Source organism: Manacus vitellinus, unplaced genomic scaffold, assembly GCF_001715985.3.
Source record: "Manacus vitellinus isolate BGI_N305 unplaced genomic scaffold, ASM171598v3 scaffold_28_pilon, whole genome shotgun sequence".
NCBI lineage: Eukaryota > Metazoa > Chordata > Aves > Passeriformes > Pipridae > Manacus > Manacus vitellinus.
In genome coordinates this window covers 2,139,483-2,164,916 of record NW_021940122.1, presented here as the reverse complement: position 1 = coordinate 2,164,916, position 25,434 = coordinate 2,139,483, and the positions used below count along the sequence as shown (strand labels likewise).

At 41.4% G+C, this 25,434-nt stretch overlaps 2 protein-coding genes across 2 annotated transcripts; both read right to left on the bottom strand.

The window, feature by feature from the left end:
* Positions 1 to 1,775: 1,775 nt before the first annotated feature.
* On the bottom strand, positions 1,776 to 19,503 carry ZBTB11 (zinc finger and BTB domain containing 11). The gene is given in 12 exon segments (XM_018074674.2): positions 1,776 to 3,600; positions 5,558 to 5,733; positions 6,202 to 6,360; positions 8,870 to 8,987; positions 9,967 to 10,111; positions 10,496 to 10,732; positions 11,243 to 11,422; positions 13,437 to 14,224; positions 15,362 to 15,593; positions 16,249 to 16,484; positions 19,196 to 19,206; positions 19,208 to 19,503. Coding segments are annotated over 12 exon segments (3,111 nt in total). The 3' UTR covers positions 1,776 to 3,067.
* A 2,792-nt stretch (positions 19,504 to 22,295) lies between these two features.
* On the bottom strand, positions 22,296 to 24,747 carry RPL24 (ribosomal protein L24; the record flags this gene model as incomplete). Its single annotated transcript, XM_029960628.1, has 4 exons — positions 22,296 to 22,423; positions 23,013 to 23,076; positions 23,383 to 23,519; positions 24,619 to 24,747. Coding segments are annotated over 4 exons (411 nt in total), but the record flags the coding sequence as incomplete, so codon positions are not given.
* Between the last annotated feature and the right edge of the window lie 687 nt (positions 24,748 to 25,434).

The following is a 25,434-nucleotide window of genomic DNA, read 5'->3' as shown; positions in this document are numbered from 1 at the left end:
AAGAGAACCACCACCTGAAACAAACCACAGGGGTTACAGCGGGGGCCAGGGGGCCGAGCAGATGCCTCCCCCAGGAAGAGGCCTTGCAGCCAGAGTGATTTCAGTATCAATATACACGGTGTTTTGTTAGCACTGTGCTCTTGCAGAGCCATGTTCTGACCAAATGCAGGAGGGCAGTGTGTTTCCTTTCCTCATCCATGTTAATTCTTTGAGCCTGAAGCAGAAATTAAAAAGCAGGCCTTCCTAGAACTATTCAGACCAGACATTAGCCTACATATGGAAAGAAATACTGAGGAGGAATAAACAATTCTGCAACCCCTTCCTCCTCATCCGCCAAAAAAAGTTTCTTGAAAGAGTAATTCATGGCAAAGCTCCGTTTATTTGATGACAGAATTAACCATAACTTTATACATCTAACACTAAATAAAAAGAGCAGAATGTACAAATCAAATTAATTATGTACAGGAATTCACCAGGAATACTTAATAAATGGACACTTCTCATGAATTTTATTTAAAAAAAATCAAATATCAACTGCATATTTGCAGTCTGACTTCAAATAGATTGCAGAAGGGTAGTGAACATCTTAAGTGCTGAAGTCTAAAGAAAAATGTAAGGCAACACATACGTGGGAACAGCAAAGCCAAAAGTGACACTCCCTACTTACCTCACGCCGTTCTGGAAAGGTAAGGCACAGCGTGTCAGGAAAGGGGCGCACAACATTCAGCTCTGACATTCCTGGCTGAACCTAGTTTAGGAAACAACCTTTTGGGATTTGTTTGGTTGGTTGTTGTTTTTAAAGAGCAGTCTATTGAGTCAGTTACAGCATTTTTACAGTGGATAGGAAGGCTCTGAAATTCACATTCACTTCTGCCTCTTCCATAGGTTGGGCAAATAAATAAATGCACCAAAGATTAAACTAAGGTGCTGGTAATATTCTTTTTGTAAGGTAACACACTAAATATACAAATAATGTTCTAGCATTATTTACAGCTATTTTTCCTTGAACATTTCTTCACTTTAGTAATAATTTGTAGAATAAAAACAAGTAAATTTAAGTAAATTTAAACTTTACCTAGTGCTCTTTTAAATATTTTTTCATCATAATGGCAGTATTTTAATTTTAAGCAGGATGGCTATCTCCAGATTCTTGACCATAAAAAATTCAAGTTACAGCTAGCAGTATTTTTTTTAAATATTAATTTTAGTTTTATTCCATTTGGTAATTAGAAAATAATACAACTGTAAAGGGCTGCAGGATGTATAAATAACTACATTATTTTTTTGAAGGAAGACCCTGACCTTTGAAATAGACATCTACAAATTAATTCGGATCCAAGACAGGAACTCAAACTACACATTGCCGAAAAATTTTCAATAACTGCTTATCTACAGGATTGCGAAGTATAAAAAGAACAGTCCACTCTGTAGCTTAGTAGACAGATACTCACATAGTTAAATAAGGTGAAAGGTAGAAATACTAATTCAAATGAGGTGGTTACTTTGCCATAGGGTTTCTTAAATTTTCTTCAGTGGATCTGTTTCTGTAGCACAGAATTATATGCACGTTGTTTTATTAATGAAGTTTACCCTGCAATAGTACAGGTTTCTGGCTCCCTGGGTATCTTGCCACTGTCCAAATGAGGAAATATTTGATACCACTATAGACTGAGAATAATTTAAAGACAGTTCTGATTGTTCATATGCAAAGCACTTTCAGTTACCTCAACAAACATCTGCTTGCTTAAAAAACAACCCAAACAACCAACAATAAAAGAACCCACACCTTGTACACATCAAGATGTGCACTGTTGGTGGTATTAAATAAGGAACATGTAAACTTGGGCCAAGCCACACGTGGTTGCAGAAACACCTAGTAAGGATTTTTCCATCTATGTGGTGTAACACTGGGTAATTAACTGGCCCTAGAAGTATTTTCTTACAGCAGCAGTAATAAGGTCTAGAGACACTGGTAATTTTGAGACAAATCTGATTTTTACCCCATACTAAGATTTTCCTATTTCTCTATCCTGATATTGCTGTGTGTCCTATTTGGGAATTAGCAAGGCTCCTCCTCCTTACAAGATCAGATCGTAACTAGGTGGACTTCTTCACCGTGTTTACATTCCCAAAGAAGTGTGCTGCTACACCTTTTTCACTTGAGAGTTTGTACATTAAATGTAAAGCAAAACTAGAAACATCCCTCATTAGGCTGCCTGCTTTGGGTACAGACACCAGTGCTGGCGACAGCTTCCTTTAGACAACCAAACATTGACCTGAACACGGCTGTGCACGGAGGCTGCAGGGAAAGCTCCTCCCTTACAAATGAAAAGGAGTTGACTTCTCTAAGGAGTCTCCCTGCAGTAGGCTGTCCTCTGGTCAACCTGAATTCACAATCATCTTGGAGAACCACTTCCTCAGCCTTCAGAAGATCCCTGCCCATTATGTGTAAAAGATTTTAACAGTGTTTTGCTGCACCTTGGACTGCCACCCACCAACCCGGAATTTAAGTCAATTCTTCAAACTGGGATTCACTAACAGCCAATGGTGCCTCTGCCCAAATAGAAAAGCCTCAATTTTTTTGTATGTCACATGAAGCACATGCTGCACAAAGCATTCTAACACCCCCTTGTCTTGGGGAGTAAACAGACAGAATCCAATAGAAGTAATTTGCTCACAAACCTGAGGAAATGCACATTAAAACAAAAAACGAAAGCTACCGATAGCTGTGCATTTCTAGTTTTTAGTGCAGCCTTTTAATATGTTTTTTTTCTTTTAATTTTTAAGTTACAGCATGATACTTACTCCATGACACAAAAAACATTATTCTAACTTTTTTTTTCTTTCAGTTATGGTCAGTACAGACATCTTAGCTTTCAAAGCCTTGGCCCACACTGGAGCATCTTAACTTTTTCCCTCTAGTGCGTGGTGCAGTATTTTGTCACCACAATGTTCAGCACTGAGGAGTAACTGTTTGAAAACAGGCATCACTGAAAGCCCCAGATAACCCATTCAATACTTGCCTCTCACAGATTGTAACACCTCACTCTTCATGCTCTCTCATACACTAAATGGACTCTGTTGTTGTAACATGGGCCACTTCTACTTCTACAGTTTCAATGGCCTGCGTCCCTTCAGCCATTTTCTGTCCTTGCTGTTGTGCCAATACATAATTCACCACCTGCATGATGCTTTGGTCAGAAAGAGTAGAGACTGATGTACATTCCTCAGTAGCTGCAACTGCTTCGATGGCTTCAAGCGTCTCCCCTGTCACTACCACAGTCTCACCCTCACCAGCACCAAAGCTAATCTCGGTTTCTTGCTCCTGCACGTCTGCCGCTAAAATGCTGATGGCGTGCTCCACCTGCGTCCCCTGGTTGTGAAACTGAAGAGTATCTTTTTCCAGCATGATTTTGCAGGGTATGTAGTCCCTGTGGAACTTGGTCATGTGCTTCCGCAGGGTCCGGGCATCTATGTAGGCCTCGTTGCACACCGGGCACACGTACGGCCGCTCCCCGGTGTGTGTCCTCACGTGGCGCTTCAGGGAGCGCGCGTCGGCCCAGGCCACCCCGCACGTCAGACACTCAAAGGGCTTCACACCTGTGCTCGGGGGAAAGCAAGGAAGAGATGACCACCAGAGTTCATAAACAGGCATGAGCCATGACGAGAACTGACAGGGAAAAGAGGAGTATGAAAGAACAAAAGGAATGCTCTAAGATCTGCCATGTAAGAAAGAGATCCTGTTCACCACTTCTGGGTTACAATATAATGCAACCATAATACATTCAATGGTAAGATTTTCAACAAGTGCTCAGCTCAACTGTCATAGGTTTGAAAAGAAATGTTGGAATTTTTTCCCAGTGTGGTGCCCCCGCCCCCCCATCTGTTTCTTCTGGGATGGAGGTGGGGGCAGAGCGAAGCTGCACAGCTGCGCAGGGCGAGGAGGGCTTGGAGTCTTTTGTTTGGGGGCTTTTGGGGGTTTGGTCTGGGACCAGACAGAGCAGGAGCCTGGTTTTTGGCCGCCTCGTTCTCTTTTCCTGAAAGGAAATTTTTTCCCCACAGGACACCTCATGGAGGACGACTGAGAGAGACCAACCCATCTCAGAGCAAAGTATTCTGCTTTCAAGACTGCCTGTGGGAAAAGGACTTCATTCTTTTTTCATTGCTGGCTGCAAGCACACGTGGCTGCGAGCAGCTTTTGAACTGCTGGGACAGTCCTGCATTTCTCCCCCGGGCTGCCGCAGGTTTCTTCCTCCCCATCTGGGGTTTGGGACTTTGTTCTGTTTCTTCTGAAAGTTTTTGATTGCACCATTTGTTGTTTATTCAGATTTTGTTAATAAAAAGCTGTTTCTTTTCCTTTTCCACACTTCTGCCTGAAGTCTCTTAATTTTTAAGTTGTAATCTTGTTAAACTAAGACACCAATCTAACATTTTACTTCTTCAAAACTTTTCAGGATTCCTTTTAATGAAGTTTCTTCCCTGTTTTAAGTGCACACTACTTAATAATATCAAATCTAATTATTTTTTTTTGCTGGTGATGCCTTTCTGAAACCGTGTTTTACTTCACAAAATTTGTCACTTACATTTATTTCTAGCTACCCTTTGTTTCTGTAAGTCCTTCTGTACACCTACACCTGTTTCACCTCCTCTTCTACACTGCATATGTTCAAATACAGCACCTGATGTTTCTATAATCTTATTCTCCCTCATAACATCCAAGTTCCATGGTCTGTAATATCTAACGGGGTGTATGGGTGGTGACCAATGCCATCTCAATACTGGCTTTTCCTCAGTCACAGTTACTGAAGATCAGGCTATTGCAGGACACTTTATTTAGAAACAAACAAAAAATCTCCACCTCAATAGTTAGACAGCTATTAGATTTACTCATAAGAGCTCTCTAAAAGGAGAAATGCTTCCAAAAAGTGGGATTTGCCCTCCAATAGGAGAATATAGACTCCCAGCACAGCTGCAACAACATAATAATCAAAAATCAAATTTCATACTTCAAAAATCAATTTCATACTTCACATCTAAAGTAAAAATGCACATACTTTTAAAAAAGAAAACTGTAAAATGTTTTCATATTTTCACCAAGCATCCCATAGTTTACTGCTTGTTAAAAATCAAGAAATTGATCAATTTCCAACATTGGTTTTTGTTTTGTTTTTTTTTTTTTTAATTTAGGCCAGTCATTCTCCTATCTGAAGATTATTTTAACTGTGTGTGGAGAATGTTTTACGACATCCAATTCTTTGCCAGATTTACACCTTTTAATCCCTTGTAAAAAAGTTCTTCCATTAAAGTTCTGAGAAAGACAAATTGGCCTTGTCCCTGTGTGTGACTGGAGTTTTAGAAAGATCCCAAAAGCCATCTCTGGGAATCACTGGCAGCAAGGTATCAAGCCAGGACTAGCTTAAACCTAACTGGAGAATCTGTAAGAACTCCTACGTTTCTTACCAGATAGGATATACACAGACTCAAAGAAATAATTATCCCTCTCTCCACCATGGTTTTAGGGGTTGAGGGGCATCATCACTGTTTGTTTTCTACATACCTTCATGATTGTTCACGTGTCTCCTATATTCCCGGAGTTGGGTGAATTTTCTTCCACAATGCTCACAAACCCGTTCCAAATTTTGTTTTGCTCTTCCTTTTTTACCGTGTGTGGCTTTCTTTACATGTCTTCTGTACAAAGCCTTCTCATAAAATTCTTTTCCACATACATTACACCTAAAATGGGTTAAGTGAGAAATCTATTAAAACCATTATGGTACGCTTATGTATTTAAACCAAAATGCACTTGAGTTATGGTAGGCAAAGTTTAATGAGAATACTGTCTCATATAACAAGCAGTTCCCTAATTAGAAGTAACACTGTTGGACTGAATTACATTTTCTCTTATCCACAGCCACAAAGCTTCCACTTACCTCCTAGGGAAGTGAGATCCCACACAAAGCATTTCTAACTTCATCGATTATATTTATCCTCATACTATGTCATGTATCTTAGTCCCAGGACTATCTCAGCAGGTTAACAGCTAAACCACACTATTTAAAGTCACCCACCCATTCTCAAGACCCCAGTCACCACCAATCAATTGGTACTTTCAGAGTGGACTAGGCAGTTCCTTGTTGGCTGGCTGTGGATCTGTATAACCTCATTTTGATTAGTACATTTCAGTTGTTAATTTTCTCTTACCTATAAGGGTCTGTGACAGAATGAGACTTTACATGAGAATACCAGTCTTTCTTCCAGCTGTAACATTTTCCACAGAACTGACACTGAAATGGCTTCACACCTAAATGTTTATTCATATGCTGCCGAAGATCTCGAGCTTCATAGAAACTCTTGTCACACCTGTAAGAGTAAATGTTTTAGCACCCTATATAAGAAAGGCACTGGGACCCTATTCTTTAGTAGCAACTAAAGTCTTTGAGAACACCTACTGCATCATCAATATTTATATAAAGCACAATCCCTTTCCAAACTAGGGAAAATTAAAAAGAACAGCAGCTTGTTTGAAAGCCTGGGATAAAACCTGAGGACCTCTGAAACACACTGTCTCTTATGAATAACTACATTCTTTCTGTGATTTGGATGGGGAATAATCAAAGTCAAAACAACTTGGAGACATAAGAAATTTGTGTTATACCATATGAACATAGGAGGGCATTAACAGCTGCTTCTTCCCTTAAGAGGATTAATTACTGATACACAGACAACTGGAATTTGTTCTTTGTAATGTTCAAATGTAGTTTTTTTAGAAATGAAAATATCAAATCCATGATCCTACAAGAAAGCATCTGAAAGTAGCGATACTCATTCCTTAGCAGGATGCTTATACACATATAAACCCAGGCAACCTTATTGTTTTCCTTCATTTATACCTTGCCACAATATGACTATATAGCTCTTCTTGGTATGAAAACTACAGAGACTGGTCTAATCAAAGACATGGTTTCTCCCTTTGAAAGAAATTCTGCTGATCATCTCTATCTCCTCGCTCATGTAACATCACAGAGCTCTACGACTCAAAAAGGGACAGAGGCAGAGAAATGTCAGCAAGCAAAGGTGGAGGATTCAACTTCTGTAGAGGATCAACCACCGGAATGAGGAAATCTCAGAATTCTCAACCTCCAGTGGAATCTGAAAATATAAAATAGCTTCCACGCAGGAACAAAACTTTTTACATTACATTTCCTGAGTAATGGGCATTCTGGACAGGAGAAAAAGTCTCCTTTGCTTTTGAGGGCAGGGGGGAAAATAGGTGATGATCCTTGAGCCACCCAAACAAACTCCTCCTCCTAGGCTGGAAAAACTGACAGCTCCTCTTCAAATGGGGCTCTTGGAGATCCTTGGTTCACAGAGCCACATCAAAAAGTATCACAAAGACTGGCACTCGGTGCTCTCTCCTCAAGGATTGCATATTTGGAGAAGTCATTAGAGAAGTACAAAACTCAAACAACCACCACCCTCTAACACTTACACATTACTGCAATTTATCAAACACATATTTCACTGAAAAACTTCCATGACCATCTTAGGAAAATAACTCATATTCAGCTTCACTCAGCTTGGCCAGAAGTTCAAACTAAAGCCTGGCAGTGATGTTTCCATTCCAAGCCACCAAATTAAAAAACTAAAGTCTGGTTATTGCTTAGTGAAGGTCTCTGAACCATTTGTGAAAACATCAATTATATCTTTAGTAGAGATCTTTGCAGCAGAAGCAGCAAGGACTGTGTCTGTCTTGAAGAAGCTGGGGATTCAAAATATCTTCTCTGTCTAGGTGATCTTTTCCATCCATTACTCTACTGCCTTAAATAAAAAAAATTCATTTTTAAAATATATTTCGCCTTCAAACCAAAACTGCCTTCCCTAGTGTGTTTCATGAAATAGTGTCTGTGGCCTCTATTAGTGCTTTGTATTTCTATAATTAATATTTTTAGCATTAAAAAGCTCTAAGAAACATTGCTGACAGAATTAAAGTAAGTTTTCAGCACTCAGAAAATATTACTTTTGCTAGCACACAGCAGCACTACCAGAGATACCTTTAACAATACTTCAGATTACTGCTTTCATTAAAACCTTGAGATGCTACAGGCACTCATAAATTGTGCAACTCCTCTTAATACTTGAGAGAGCTTCCCAGGGACCTAACTGAGAGTTCAAAAAAATTAAGCACTATTTGTCCTTCTTGGTCACTTGAAAGGTTCCCCTATAGTCTGCTTGGTCATGGAAAAAGTATCCACGTTTCACTAATGCACTAAGAGATGCACTCTTTCCAAGAACACTTTCTGCTAAACTGAAGTACATAATGCAAAGATATTTAAGTGGTTTTGTATGTTTTATAATCAAATTAAATGCAACAGTCAGTGAGTCTTGATTTATGATGATGTTCCCGCAGAGCTGTTTGCTAAACACAGTGTGCACTATGATGCACACAAGTACCTGACCTTGTAGACTATACAGGACATTTTCAAATTAAACTGAAATCACCTATCACACTTAGAGAGGGCAAAACCAGGCTGAAGGCCCTTGGCCTCTGACAACCTTACCACTCCTCTGTCCTACAAAGGAGCTGTAAACCCACATAGCTACAGATTCCAGCACCTATTACAGTGCAAACACACTCATTAGAGAACAGCTGTGTGAAACCAGAGCCAGGTAACAGTCTAAAACCAAGCTTTTGCTCTCCAACACGTCTTTACAAAAATGCATTTTTTTACTTTTATGCTTTAAAAGTCTTATCCCAGGCCAGTGGAATAGTTTTACACTACATCAAGGAGCTGCTTTTGACCTTAAAAATTACGAGGATCTTAATGTTAAGAAAAAAAAGCCCACCAAAGAAACCCACCAACCAACTTACTGAGTACACTGATATCCACGAACTTCAGGCTTTGGTTGGTGTTTCTTTATGTGTTTACTGAGCCCTGATGCCCTGTGGAAGGATTTTCCACAGATGGAGCAAAGATACTTGGATTCTCCTGAAAAAAAAGCAAAACAAAATATGTTACCAAGCCAGGCCTCCATTTCTCTGGAGTGCTTTGTGAGAGTGTTTTTTTTAATTCTCATATAGTTTATCTTAAGTAATCAGAGCAGTGCTACAAAGAGAAGTTGGTTTAATCACACAGACAGAATTTTTAAGTGTATTTTGTATGTGCTAATGCAATAACACACAAAGAGTGGAGTAGCAGCTCTAAACTGCTTTATTTCATTTTTTTTTTTTACACACAAGTACCTCATTGCAGCTACTAATCAGTCATGAGAAGAGTGCAGCCTAAAAACTGCCCTCTTGTGTGAAACCCTCCCCCCACAATTGCCTGTGTTCACATATTATGCAACTTTTCCAGCAACACAGCATTGCTTAATTAATTGTATTAAATCTTGAACTTGTGGAACAATACCTTAAAATAAAAATTTCTGCTCCAATTCATCAATGTAGGAGTGATGAGTACTAATATATTAAATATAATATATAATTGTATTAAATTATTATACTGTCATTCTTTCACATCCTAAGATCTTTCAAGACACTAGGCTTTTTAAAATGTCAGCATTAGTTCAGCAAGTCTTGTAAAACGTACATGGAGATTTTGAGAGATTTAACTTGTTTTCCTCTAGAAGTATAGGCTGGAAGTGTAAGTGCTCTAAAACATTCCAGCTTGCTGTCTATTTTTTGTTGAATTGACATGATACAATTAATATGTACATAAAACCACAGGAAAAACCAACCACAATTCCCTGTTCTTGTATAGAACATCTGCATAATAACATTAAGCTATGGAAAAATAAGCCCAGAAAATGACTCCTTCCCTCTATTTCTGCTGCCTGACCATTAGAGGAAAAAGGAGAAACTGCCATTTGTTTTTTTAAACAGTGCCTTTGACACTGAAGAACAATAACGAAGTTCAGCAGCACAGAACAGCCAGCCAAAGGAAAAGGATTCCCTTTCTCATCACTTACCTGTATGAATGCTCATGTGTTCCTGAAGACTTCTTTTTGTGACAAAAGACTTTTCACACAAGTCACACTTGAACTGTTTCTGTACTTCATGGAGAGCCAAGTGCATTTTTAATCCATGCTTATATGTAAAGGTCTTTCCGCAAACCTAAAAAAATCCGTACGTGGTGAAACAGGACAAACGAAAATCATTATATAATATGTGTTTAACTTCAAACACAACAAAACCTCCTGTATTTCTTGGGAACTAGGATGGCCATGCCTGTGATTTTGCACCAGTGACAGAACTGGCCTGTTAAAAAAAGGAATACTCGAGGGAAGACATTCTTCTAGACACAGGAATGTGGACTTTAACGACTCAAATTCATTCTAGTTTTCTTGCTCTCGGACTGCAAGCAATTTCATCAGGATGTTACAGCAGCATTCCCTATTCTGAAGTGACTAAAATTAACATGAATTTTAGGGCACAGCATCAATACCAAAATATCAAGAGACCGCTACTGATTTGATTCTGAGGGTAAAACGACTTTACCTTGCATGCATGTGGTTTTACACCTGTATGTTTGAGCATATGTATTCTGAGAGAGTAGGGCTTAGGCAGAGTTCTCCCACAGATATCACACACGAATTCCCGTTTGGTTCTCCCTTTCACTGCAGACACACCCGTCCCTTCTGCACTCGTAGCTGCGGGGTTGGCTTCGCTCTTCCGAGTGTGCCGGACAAGGTGGGCCCGCAGGGAGGCACCGTACTGGAATTCCTTCTTACACAGCTGGCAAAGAAAATATCACAACTTGACTTTGCTTTTAACGCTCAAAATTATATTAAAAAACAAAAAGGTAATCAAAGATTTTGAGTAGAGTACTATGGTTAAATCTATAACCTGACTCCAACAGGTATTTTATCTCAGATTAATTAATAGTTACACATTTTTAATCTTATGGCTACTGACAGAACCCCTGATCACTTCCCAGTGACACTAACTTCCAGCTGAATCTAAACACAGTTGCAAATTTACTGGAAATGCTAAAGTAAATCCCACGTCAGCACTGTCTTGAGCAGCAGGCATACTCCCATGTCACACAGTGCTGTCAGGTTAAGTGGCTGCACCACATTTTACCCCACCCCACCCAGATCAAGACTGCATCTGACTCTGAAATCCTTAAGGAAAATAGAAGCTTGTACCAAGAAAAGGCAAGAAAAAATAATTACTAAAGTCATTACTCAATGAATTTTCATTAAGAGGGAGGTTTACAGACAAAAAAAAACACCCTCAACTTACAGGACATTTATATTCTTGAGATCTTTCATGTTTCAGTGTGTGCATTATAAGTGCATAGCGCCGCTGGAACACCATTCCACACTCTGTGCACTTGTGCTGAGCTTCAACTTCGTTATTTTCTGTGGTGTCTCTTTTGGGTTGTTTCATTTTTTTCCCTCTTTGTACCAGCTTCATGGCAACCTAGGTTGGAAAAACATAACTCTTGAATGAATTTTATTACACTGTATTTCATACTTCCTCTGCAAGTGAGTACTAAAACCTGATTTTTCTGTGTTGCTATAATACCTGTTAATTTTGCAAAGTTAACTTAGCTGCTAGAAAGTTACCTTATTTCAGCTCACTACAAAACTACAGATCTCATGGTGAGTGACAAACTGGTCTTAAAACTGTAAACTGGCTATGATAATGGGCACACAACGATTTAGCAGTTCAGGGACAAATAACTATTCAGCCCTGTGAGAGCTAAGGGATAGTTACAGGGAAATCACAAAGTACTACCAGTCACAATTTCCATCAAATGTTTCTAACCCTTTGCTGAACCCCAACTTCCCTTTTCAGAATTTATATTAGCTTTGCTAGAAAAGTCATCATACTAAATAAATAAAAAAAAAGGCCTATGAGCTATTAATAACCTACCAAAAATTCACAGTATTTAAGCAAATAAATTCTTTCAGATTAAGAGTATTCCAGCTTTCCTGGAGATTTTTTTATGTAAAGCACTAGTGTTTTTTTGTTAGGCATCATTGACAGTGCTACCTGGAGCTGATAATCTCATTTTCCTCTGTAGAAACTCACTGTCAAATTCTTTAGAAGCCAAATTGTAAGTGATCAGGCTGAAATTTCCTGTATCAGGACCCTTTGGGATTCTGAGAATAAGGCAAGCGAAGGAAATACAAGCATCCCTATTTTTTTGTCCTGTTCTCCCAACAAGCAAGGTATCTAACAGTTTTTAAAACATGCCAGCCCTTCCATGCCTCTGGAAGCCAAACAAACTCAATACAGAGACAACATTTTCATATATTTTTTTAAATTTTACTATTGATCTGAAAACTTATGCAAACTTAGCAGAATTGTGAAGCCACAAAAGTAATTTTGTTCAGTGTGTGGTTAGTAAGAGCTTGGAAAGTAATTCCTACACAGCACACCTCATCCCCAGTATCTGTATGCCAAGTGGAAGCACTGTAATTCAAGTTGGCAGCATTCTTCCTGCAATCAGTTTCCTGGTATTCTGCCAGCATCAAACCTGGGAACTCAGAAAGGAGTGTCTCCTTCCCAAAGCTTATGACACATCCAGTGCCATAGGGGGAAGCTGAGGGATGCCCGAGACAAAAAGTGTTAAAAGCTATGAAATGAGTTAGGAAAGGAGAAACCCATTCCTGAATCCAATCCTGAGCAATTATCTAAACCAACTGCTTTTTTCCATAGGTGGCCACTGTTTGTGGACCTCATGCGTCAATGGGCTGGATTTAAAAACTGCAAAGTAAGTTAACAGGAGTTGTTCCTGAAGGTAAATATTCCCCCCTCCCAAAACAGAACAAAAACTTGTCATTTTCCAACCCTCATAAAGAGGTTGCTCAAGTATTTTGACTGTGCTAGTTCTAACACCTGGGATTTGAACTGTCCATCAGTAGGAAAGAGACTAATGCTACAGTTTCTGGCTATGAGGGTGTTGTAATGATAACAAATTATTCCCCTGTGTGTGGAACTGGTGGCTAAACATTTAGTATATTCGAGTGCTAGAGTTTTTAACATCAATGCTCTTTGAACCTTTTTTTCTGAACTGACCCCAATCTGAAGGTAGCAGGACTGCATTATTGTGACTTATGACTACATCTTAAGATCCACATGGGATGTCAAATTTTTCTTTCCCAATGCTGTTTTCCAGTCTGAACAAATGTAGGGTCTCACTTCTCTAACATATAAATACATTTGTCTATGACTGACATACACATGAGATAGTTAAGAATTAAATTCACAGATCACAGAAGATTGCTGTGAGAAGATACTTAAGCTGGGCTAAGGTCACTAAGCATTCTCAAAATCTTTAATATGGAAGGAATATTGATGCCAAGTCAATGGGGTTTTTTGTTTTGGTTTGTTTGTTTGTTTGTTTTCTTTTTGGGAAGCAGTCTTTTCAGATAGGTTTTGAAACACTGGTAATTACTGACAACAGGCCTTATGACAGATAGAATACCTGCTGTACTGCAGATTTAGGATTTGTCTTTCTGCTTTGCAGTTTCTTTTCAATTCCTTTATGCAATCTGATATATCCCCCTTCAGTGACAGAACGCTGGCGAAGCTTGCTCTTGTAAGTATCATCCTGGTTGGAAGCAAGGTTTTCCTGGGGGGAAACTGGGATGCTCTGTTCATTACTTGTTTGTGTGAGTGTCTCTGAGGAGTCTTCAGCAGCAGTGTCCACATGTGCTTTATCACTTTCATTTTGAACGGCCTCAGCTTCTGTTTGACTCTCTGTGTCCACATTTTCCACACCCAACCTTTCGTAGAGGTTGTTTGAAATGCTCTCCATCAGCTGGATCTTGATGTAATTCTCAGCTGTTTCACACTGCTCCACAGGCTTTGGAAGATCATGGGGAGTGGCCTCCAGAGGCTCTGGGTGCAGGAGGTTGGGCTGGGGTGCTGCTGCCTCCTCTGTCCCAGCAGAAGAAGGAGCTCCGTTCACAGCTACTGGCACTTCACTGTCTGTGAGCTTAAGCTGTTCAGCACCATCCGTGGGCTGTGTCTCAACTTCAGCCTGCTCTGCTAAGTTCTGTGTTGACTCCACAGTTTGAATGTCTCCCTTTTGGTACACTGTGATTTGTTTCTCTTCCATCTGTTTGTGCACATTTTCACAGATTTCCAGGACATCCGTCATGAAGAGATGCCGGGCAAGCATGGCCACTTCTGCCATGCTACAGAAGTCAAAAGTTAGTTCTGAAGTGTAAGCAAATTCCAACAGAGGCAGGAAACTGGACTTGCAGAACCCTACCAGGAATAAAACAAGGTATTAGAGCAAGTACCGATGACCTGGAATTACACCAAAATATTCCATGATGAATACAACAGTTCACCTTTGATATGGTTAAGTCTGAAATTTAGAGCAAAACATACTTTGAAATAACATTGAAGCCTCTCCACTGGGACTCAATTAGTTGTCATTTACACAAAAGCTTCCTCCTCATATATTTTCTATGGGTAAGTAAGCTCAGACAACTTTTCCAATAACTACATAGAACTTAGGTAGTTTCACAATAAAATTCCCTAGAAAAATGTTTCAAGATGCTCGGAGAGCCACAATATTTTTGAAACACATTAATTTAACCAAAATTTTTCTGGACCTGCTACATTCAGAAAGCACTCAGGACTTAAATATCAACTGATGCGGCAGAAAAATAAAACAAAAAAATAGCTATTGGAAACAACAAATATATGGATATATAGATAGAAATGCTTAAATATAAGAATTTGGTAAAATTTTCCACAGTTGTGTAAATCATGAATCAAGCATTTGATCTGGGGGAGCTTCTGGACCTTCACATTAGAAATGTATTGTTCACGCAGAGACAGGCACAGTTAAGAACTCATGAGAAAGCAATGCAGAAGGCATATGTTCTGTACAGTCTTCTTCATCACTACAAACATATTTTTAAAGCATTAATTTTAGAATTGTCTCTAATCTTTAACATACCAGAAGGTTTGAGAAATAAGCAGACATGCATAATACTTCTTCAGAGAATTAAGAAACAATTTAGCATTTGGTAAGCTAAACAGCTCTCCAAGAAGCTAGGCAACATCCCCCATCGATGTATTCAACATTTGATTATGTTCCCTTTTAATATTTGTGACTAATACAAGGAGGAACCATGCTTAAGTAAGGTAAAAAAATCAATCAAAAGCTTCTCAGATATTTTAAGATGAAATACCATAGTCCATGGAAAATCAGATCAGACAAAATCAGAGGGATCGCTTTAGCATTAAAATCCACATAAAATACTTTTAGATTAAAAGAGAGAAAAAAGCATGATAAAAATATTTGGTTGTCTTGAACATTCAAAAAAGACTGAATTAAAGACCTTACTTAGGATATTATGATTTCTAGCTTTGAAACCCACAGCAATTCACCTGACAGATCCACTACAGCTTCATGACTAGTGACAGCTCCCTTTTCAATGAAGAGCTCTCGGAAGTACTCGCTGTTGGCTGCCAAGACAGATTTGTGAGCTTTGTACTCCTCTCCTTCAATCAGCAAAGTCACATCACAGAACTGATTGGAAAGCCTCTGCTGATTCAGCTGGTTTAAGACTGACAGACAATGTTTGGAAGATGACTGCTTCACAAGGCCCTTACTGTCCACCTGTCATAAACAACATTATGAAAATTTCATTACATTTAGATTGTGCCTTTTTAAGCATTCACACTGAAACACAGAAAAGGATTATTTTCTGCAACCATGCAATCAGTTCAAGCCTGTATAACATAAAGCTTAAATTTACTATTGTTTTCTTCTTTAAGCTTCACCCTCCCTGCAAACACAGGTAAAGCACAGAACTGGAAAAATGGGAAGACACATTGAAACAGTTCTTTGACCATATTTTTCTACGCTACAGTCTGAAATGGTTTCTAGATTCGTGTATTTACATGCCCATGAGCCTGCACTTATGAACGAGAACTTTATGTATCAATATAGCATCGTTTATTAAGGAACAGATAAAGAGCCCAAGACAATGTTGCATGTGATGTTTGACCACTGGTAATTTTGCCATTCATTTTACCTCGGATTCTATATGCACAAATAGGAGTCAGGATGATTTTCTCTTCCAACAGTGGTGTACTATAATTAATTTCATGCCATCTATACCAGTAACCCGTTTGCACATATTCAACATCTTTGGCAAAATTTATATTGTTTTGCTATTATAAGATTATCAAGACAATGGAAAATAAGTACATGACCAAGAATGCAGAAACAGACAATTCAAATTCATTCAGATGTAAACAATGGTACTTACAAACACAAGCTCATGCTTTGCTATTGGCTTCTTCTTCACAGGCTTTGGGGATCCAGCTGGAATTGATCCTGTGTTACTCAATTCATCATCTGTTTCATTGCTATCTTCATGAGATTTTGCATCCAGTCCTAGTTCCCCCAGCATTTCAGAAGGATCCGACAGAGATCTAGAGCGATCCAGCTTTTCTTGGCACTTGCTGCATTCTTTAATGTAATCTTTAACCTGCTTAAGGATACCTAAGGAAAATTAATGGAGCTTAATTAGGCTTCTCATTGTAATTGAATTTATCTTAAACACACAATTAAACATGTAGGTGATTAGCATAACCATATTACATGCTAACCAAGGAAAGGGAAGTCAATCACCTACATGTTCCTACTTCACATTACCAGTTCTGATTCTCTCACACCATTTCATGATACTGCATGTTACTACTGTAACCCATTAATTTGAAATAACATTTAGAATGTCACTACATCAAGCAAACTCTCCTAGAAAGATTTTTAAGGCTAGAAAAAAATAATGGTACTTAAGACATTTACTGCAAGAATCCCAAGACAATTAAACCTGCAATGTAATCCTGCATTTAGCCAACACGAATGGCTTGTTCTTATTGAAGAGGACAGGAATTGGACTGCTCACCTAAGGGTTTTTACAAAAATTGGGATCAACTGTGTTTTATGCAATGATGATGATACATATTATTAACACTGATTTAAATCAATTGCTTATGATTTTGGAATTTAAACCAAGTAATTCCCACCAGTACTCTAATCAGTGTAACTAAATAATTTTAGATACTTAACAGTTCCTAAACCCAGGGTCCTCTTCTAGTTACCCAGACATTTTCTGTGTATGGCTTTCAATCCAAGTTGATTTCCTTCACTAGGAGAATATAAGAACATATGTAACAGCCATGCCTCTATAGTTCAAACCCAGCACAGCTCAAAAACTCGGCTGACAGAGTCTTAGACTTGCACTGCTCACACCTTCTCAGGGCATGAGATGCACTATCATTCCATATGTATCCCTGTAAAGATCAGGAAAACACACACTTAAGGCAACCCAAGACATTCGTGCCTATTTCAAACACTTTTACATTTTCTGGATTTTATCTCAAATCAGGGCTAGTTCTCAGCACAGGAGGTGTCTGGTCTTCAAATCACGTACCCAGCACCTGTCCTGGCCCCTGGGCCAGCCATGCTCCAGCCCATTGCTTCCCAGCTGGAGCAGACAAACACTAGACTGACACCCATCTCCCACATGACACCTGGGTCAAAGCTGCTGTCCACTGGAAGCCCAAGAATATTGCAATGGCAAAGGAAAACAATGTTTTAAAGGAGACACAGGTAAGAAATACTTGAACTGAAAGCGGGGAATGAATTAGAGTATTTTCGGTGCAAGAGAAACAGGAGAGTACAGGTTGTGCAAATAAAGGTGACTAGTAATCTCAAAAGATGCAGGATACAGAATGCTCTCTCCTGACAAATAGATGATGTGATGAGGTCCATCGGGGAAGTTTCCAGCACAGGGTGATAGTAGATGATAGAACAGTCCAATACTGGGCAGACAATGAGAATGCAGATAAAGGCAAGGAAACCACAGGGTTGATATATCCAGAATAGATATATCAACTTTGAGACAACAAATTCTTTTCCACATCAAAGGGTATTCAAGTCAAGCAGATCTGTACTGGAAGGATGTGCTGCATCCAGAGCAAACCCCCTCCAAATTAAGATAGGGAAAACCAAAGCTGAAATGACAGACTTGCTGACTGATGAAGAAAGTAGAACAAGAGAAGCAATACAGATACAATCTGGGCCCTTGGCAAGTGAAAAGCAGGATATTTTTTAATGGATACCTAGGACTAAAAGTAGAACAGCAAATCCAAAGGGAACAAGATGTCAAGTCACTGGCTCAACCAAAAGAAGGCCTCAACTGGGAATTATTGCTGTTCATGCACCACCATTTTCAGCAGCTGTGATATCACTCAGGACTCAGCTGAGAATTGGTCTGGTCTTTTCAGCTTCTCATTGGAAGAAAGAGATAAATATAAAAACAAGTGCCAGGACTGCAAACCACCACTGGCAGCTGTAGTACCTAAACACGATCACATGCACGGATGAAGTTAAAAGCTAACCCGGGGTCACATGGAACGGATTATCTCCCTATACAAGGCATTCCGTTTAAGAAGTCCCTGCCTTAACCGAGCTGTATGCAACACCTGGAGGGGGACAGTCCTGTTCCGTGTTTCCATATATTCAAAAGAGGGCTACTGGGTAAGAAGCCCTGGGACAATTTGCTGGCCAAGGTGCACCTTGCAGAGTGAGCCCTGCCCCTTGAGGAGTGACACAGGCCACGTGCTTCGAGGTGGCACCGGTAATCTGCTGTCCTGCTCTCTCCAGGGAGGGCACAAGGACATCCCTTCAGGACCCTGCAGTACAAGAGAGACACGAAGCTCCTGGAGCGGGGCCAGTGGAGGGTACAAAGATAACTAAGGGACTGGAGCTAGGTCTGTTCAGCCTCGAGAAGAGACGGCTGAGAGGGGACCTCATCAGTGTCTGTAAGTATCAGAAGGGAGAGGCTGTCAAGAGGATGGAGCCGGGCTCTGCTCGGTGGTGCCAAGGAATAGGACGAGAGGCAACAGGCAGAAACCGATGCCCAGGAAATTCCACCAGAACATAAGGAAGAACTTTTTTACTGTGCAAGTGACTGTGTGCTAGAACAGATTGCCCAGAGGGGGTGTGGAGTCTCCCTCACCGCAGACATTCAAGACCCGTCCGGACACAATCCTGTGCCGTGTGCTCTGGGATGACCCTGCTTGAGCAGGGAGGTTGGACCAGACGACCCACTGTGGTCCTTCCCAGCCTGTCCCAGCCTGTGACTCTGCCCTAGCGCCTCAGCAGCCGCAGCCCCCGCCCGCTCCGTGTCCCGCGGGTGCACCCACCTCTCCACCAGTTTCTGCGAGAGCCCCTGCCATGTCTGCAGGCGGGTGCGGTGCCCGCCGTCGGGCGCCAGGTGCGCGTTGCGGATGAGGCGTGCGCGGCGCTCGGCCTGCAGCACCACCTCCAGCTCGGCGAAGCGCTGCTGGTCGCGCTGCCGCCGCTGGTAGTACAGGGTCCCGCCGCGCACCACGTAGCAGGCGGCGGCCTTGCGGATCTTCCGCTTGGCGTTGCCCTCCGTGCCCGGCGCGTACGGCTCCCGCTCGTTGGTCAGGTACCGCAGGATGGCCAGGTAGCTCTCCTCGCTGGACATGACGGGGGGGGGGGGCGCGCGGGAGCTGCCCCCCGCGCCCTCGGAGGCCGCTGCCGGGCGGGGAAGGGGCTGGGCCCGGGGCCAGACGGCAGCCGCGCCCGGGGGGGAACTGGAGTGTCGCGGCCCGGGCGGCGGCCAGAGGAGGGGAGAAGCTCGGGCAGCGGCCGCGCGGAAAGACAAAATGGCTGCTGCACAATCGGAAGTGACGCAGGGCCACCGCGCGCGGAGGGGCGGGGCAGGGGGGCGGGCACGCGGAGAAGGCGCCGCCTCGCGATGGGGAGCGGGGCGGCCATCTTGGAACCGGGGCAGAGGAGAGGCCGCGCGGGGGCCGGGGCGGCCATCTTGGAGCCGGGCAGAGCCTGCAGGGAGGGCGCGGCCGTGGCGCCGTGAGCGCTCCCGAATAAATAAATCCCTTTGGAGCCCTGGCTCCGAAACGAGCGGCCTCCGCTCCAGAACTGCCACGGGAGCAAGGGCAGCGAGCAGACGAACAGCGAGCTTCGGGCTGCACTGTGATCAGGAGCAGCACCGGCGCGGGCCTCGGTGCGCTCTGTATCACCTGTGAGAGGCGAGGGAGAAAGTATTTTAAACGTCAGCTGCTGGTTCTCCTTGTCTGAACTCTGACCCGGCTTTTACACTCGTAACAGCGACAGGAAATGAAAGGCAGGAACCGCGGGGTGTCCGCCCAGCTAAGGGCGCCTCAGTGGAGACCCTGCGCTCGGTACTTGGCAGCACAGGGGTCCCACACACAGAGACACCGATGGATGGAGCAAGGCTGCCGGAAGGTTCCGGTTTCTGCTTGTTTGGGGTTTTTTTTTAACGACGGTGGTGGTCGAATAACGGAACAGGTTGCCCTAAGAGGTTCTGGGACCTCTGTCCTTGGAGCTGTTCAAACCTCAGCTGGATACTCATCTCAGCAACCTGATGTAAATAGACATGCTTTGAGGAAGGCGTTGGAGTAGCTGACCTTTGGAGGTCCTTTTCAACCTATTTTTTGGGCCTATGACCAATTTAAGTATTCAATTTTTGGTGATAAATACTTGATAGAGGATCAATGACATTGCATTAGGAAAACACGATATTAATTCCCATGTTAATTCCTTGTATTACAACTATGTTTGAGCTGAGGTTAATGTCCTGCTCTGAACAGGCTGCCTCACTCACTTGAAGCATAGCTTGTGACAGGAGTAACCTGATGAGCTGTTACTCCACCAGATCATTTAGAACTCAGCCATAAACATCAAGGAAGAAGTATTTCAGGGCACCTCTGCAGTAACACCAGGCAGCCAAAGCCTGCAAACTTCAAAGAATTAACAAATAGTGTCTTTTAAATTAGTCCTATGTGACAGTTTATATTAATGGTATTTCAAGCAGATTGTTTGTAAAAGCTCATCTTCTTTTTCAGCTTTTTAGCTGAAAACTTTCACAAGGGCGCAGGGTACCAGGTGCTTTGTATGACACTGACATGATCAGGATTTGTATCATCACCACTAGCATAGGTAATTTTCAGTGGTGTTTCCAGCCTTCAGTTTTAGATGACTAAAAATCCTTTCCAAATTCTGGCTCCTTCACTTTCAAGTATCTTAATCAGTTTAAAAGCCTTCAATCTCATTCTAAACATGAGTAGCTCCTATGCATTTTTTAATTACCAAAAAGCAGAATTGTTTGGAAGGTAACCGTGCAAATTCCATTAATGTAATCAAGCTGGGCCTTTTTTAAAAGGGTTGAAGACTTCACCCAGACCCATATCTATTTTATTAGGAAACTCAAAACAAAGCATAACTCAAAAACACAGCCTGTAACCCAGAGTGCCCATTACAGCCATTGTGCGTTTGAAGCCCTAAAGAACTGCAGGAAGCAGAACTGTAAGAACACAGCTGCTTCCTTGACCAGTTTAGTAGGATAACAAAGCAAGCCCTCAAAGCTAACAGGTATCAAGATGTGGCATCAGTAAATTGAGAAGTAGCTCATCCAGAAAATAGAGGTTTGTTTTCTTTATGGTTCTGGTAAGTCAGAGGACATTGCTTTGCCAGGGCTATTGCTGTCCAGCAAAACTATGGCAAAGTTTGGGCATGTTGTCTGCACAGCATAATTACTAAGGCAGGCAGGTATTTCCCATGAGAAATTTCAATCCCTCTAGTGGTGGGAGGGTGAATTACTAAGGGAAACCCCATCTGCATTCTGGAAGTTAAATATGAACCTCATTAAACAGGCTTTAAGCAAGCACGTACTGTCAGCTGTATTTGAACACATTCAACCTTCACAGGCATCTTTTTCCTGACAACAGCTTCCAGCAATCCATCGTTTTGTTACTTCCTGACCCATGAATTGCATGTGAACCTTTAAGAGCCACATAGTCCATGAAACGAAAGTCCAGTCCCTTTTTTCAACCTTTTCCTCCTTTGATTCTCTACATCTTGCTATGTGCATTGCACAACACAGGAACTGCATTAACCTTTCTAGGTGTCTTACAAATGGCACTGCTTCACCCCCACTTCAGTTTGCATCTCTTGAGCTTAGAAACCTCTTTTTATGTCTTTTGTCACAGATACAAAATAAACTTATGTGCTGTGCTGTCCTCCAGCAAGAACTCCCTGCGAACACCAGCTCCACCTTCCCTGTCAATGAGCCAGTTGTTAACGACTTGGGAAAGGTACCAATACTGCAGATTGTCCAAGAAACAAGTGGTTTAGGGCAATAAGATGTTTTTCAGTCTGCAAAAAACAGACATGGTTATTTCAGATTCCTTCTCTTCAGTGTATCTCACACAGTTGAGGAGAACATGGCACAAGTAATGAAAGTTAACAAGATGTTTATTCAGCATGACCAACAGCTTGGCAAATTAGCGCTTTCCACCAACACGGGGAGCAGAAACCTTGACTGGCTTCACAATCTTCTGCTTTGGTGCTGCCTTTGTAGGAGCCTAGAGAGAAATAGTTAGGTATGAACAAAGAGAAGCAATTTATCTGCAGTCCTGAAAGCATCTCTGTATATATTTTTGACATATACAGGGATATATGTCAAAATTAGGCAATTTAAATCAGCTCAGATTAGAATTACAATCAGATGAGAATCATGTTAATAGATGTTTACACACATACCACTAAGCCTACAACATGTATCATGCCAGCATAGGGTATTAATTCATAAGTAATAATGAAATAGATGGTGGCACTCATCAATATATTGGTATTAAGTTCCTAGACAGTGAAAATGTTACATCCAACCAAGTTTTTTATCTATTAAGTATCTCTAACATATAGCCAGAAAGTTGTTTTACTGTAATATTTATTTATTCTGTAAAAAAAAGTTAATTCTGTTCAGCTATTTGGGTATGTTTAACTTTACTAGAAGTCTGTCAAGGTGTTTTCAGATTAAAAGAAAAAATATGCAAATGCTTCCTCAAAACAGAAATGGGCATTTCCAGTTAAGTCCTGCAGCAGAATGTTGTGTGTTGTGTTACAACATGGTGTATTCCATTTCATGATTTCTTTTTGTCTACTATATCTCACCTTTGCAGCAGAAACAGCTGTTTTCTTGGTTGCCTGCTTAGCCTTCTTGGCTTCCTTTGCAGCCCTGTTAATTAACACAAAAAGAGGAACAGTTATCCGAGTCTGCCATTCACTGTTTCTTTGTCTCAGCACTGTAAGAGCTCCCTAAGGTCAGGAATAGGATGCATTATTGCAGACTTCTCCTCTGCAGTCACTACCCTCTAGGGTGACTACAACAGAGACAGCAGGACTCTGTGGGACAAAAAAAAATATTTTCACTACGGGAGAGGGCAAGAAGAGACTCTGCTGCTACAGTCTCTTGCCAAGATATTACAGACAAATATAGTGATTAAAAACAAACTAAAAACCCCACTGATCTCTGACTTCTCACCTAATAGCTTGTTCCCTCTGTGCTTTGCGTACTTCAGGCTTCTGGTTTCGTTTAGCCATAATCTCAGCCAGAGAGGCCCCAGTGATGGCTCTCTGGAACTTGACAGCGCGGCGCGTGCGCTTCTTCTGTATCTCTTCCTACAATGGCACAAGATGAAGAAAATTAGCATCACATGACATTAAATAAATGGCTAAAGACAATTACAGAAACAAGGTGCTATTGAGATTGAAGCTGTTGTAAAACTGGGCACTGAAGTAGAATTTTATTCACTTTGGTGATTTCTTCTATTGGTTACAGAGAAGTGCTGCCCTGCCTCTGTGTGGCTCCTTCTCCAGCCACTTCCTGTTCTTTCTCAGTGTGTTACCAACAATCCTCGGACGGCTTCGTGGCTATCCAGGTCTCGGTGTTTGAGAACATGCAGTAGCTCCCTTATCTTTGAGGCTTCTACAGCAAGGTACCAAGAAAAAATATTTTGGAAGAATGTCAGAAGTTCAGCCTTCTGTAACTCACAGAAGGAAAAAAGGAGGGGGGATAAAGTCCATTTGATTCAATCTTCTGAAAGGAAGACACTCCACATCTCTTCAGGTGGGATCAAGTGCTAGGCAGCAGTGTAAGCCATCGATCACCAACTTCCCTTCTTCAAACAAACTGGTAAAAACACTGACTTTCAGCACTGATGTGAGCTCTCACTAAATGCTCTTCTGCTGTGCAAGTTTAAACGAGAGCACTGGAAATACCTCATGCTACATGCCTTAGTGATTTATCTTTTTCATGCAGTAACAACATAGGAAAAGCCTTCTGCTAAGCTACAGCCCAAGGTTTTCAAAAAGAGTACATGAGAAGTGCCATCCCTGCCCCCTAAACTCCCAAATCATCTATGCTGTCACCATTCAGGAAGTTTACAAGATCAAACTTTTAGAAAGTCTGCATATTAAATAGCATTACTCACTTTCCCTAATCTTTTAAAACATGCCATTCCTATACTGTTAAGATCTACTGAACCTACTGTGGCTCTGAGTGCTACAACCCAAATATAATGTTTTTGCTGAACTGGTTACCTTTAAACTACAAAGCAGTGTATCAACTCACGAAACTGCAATCACATTTTCACCCTTATTGGTCAGTCGTCATCCTGGTTATATGGGTCACACTTCTGCTGAACAGCAGTGTGCTCGAGTGACCTCTAACAGACCAGTGACCACATCTTTTGGCAGCCTTTAGTTGGTATATACTTACTGACTGTCCCTTCTTGTGTTTACGCCTGTACAGAACAGTCCAGTTGATCTGACGGGGGTTTCTCTTGGAAAGGAATGCAGACTCACATTTTGCATTCAAGAACTGAAAAACCTGTGAAGGCAAAGTGTTTTATGAATGACATTATCACAGTTTGCATGAAGTAAATCTCTGACTCAGTGTTTTCCAACAGTGATGCTTTTGTATTTCTTTAACACAGCTCTGACTATTAAAAATTTTAGAAGATAACATCATACTTTTCAAGTGTCTGTCCTCAAGTAACTATGTACTACTTCCTGTATGTGGGAGTGAGTCAAAACTTGGCCTAAGGAAGACAGGGAGACCAATGCTCCACCCAATTCCTTCTTGCACAGATAAACGAACCTGCTTGTCTAAAACAACAGGCAGAATAAACAGGCTAATTTATTATTAGCTACACAATTCGATTTTAAGCATAGCCTAATTCCCAGGAGAGCACACGAGGATTCAACCAGTTTATTTCCTTAGCTGTCATTCTATACAGCAAGATGACTGCGCTAGGATACCCAAAACCCAACCCCTCCTTTTGCAGGCCTGAAAGGACAGTCCTGTCTACATGTGACACGACGCCCTGAAAGAGCTCTCCTCCCTATTCCACCCTAACCATCTGTACCCAGCTCATTTCCAAGACCAGCAGCAAACCCCAGCATTAGATGCAGGATGTCCAAGCAGAATACCTGCTGCTCTGAGACATGCTTTCCAAACCGCATCCTAAAACCCAGCCCCACGCCACAGCACCTGGACAGCGATGCTGCCCTCGCACCACTCAACACCCGCAAC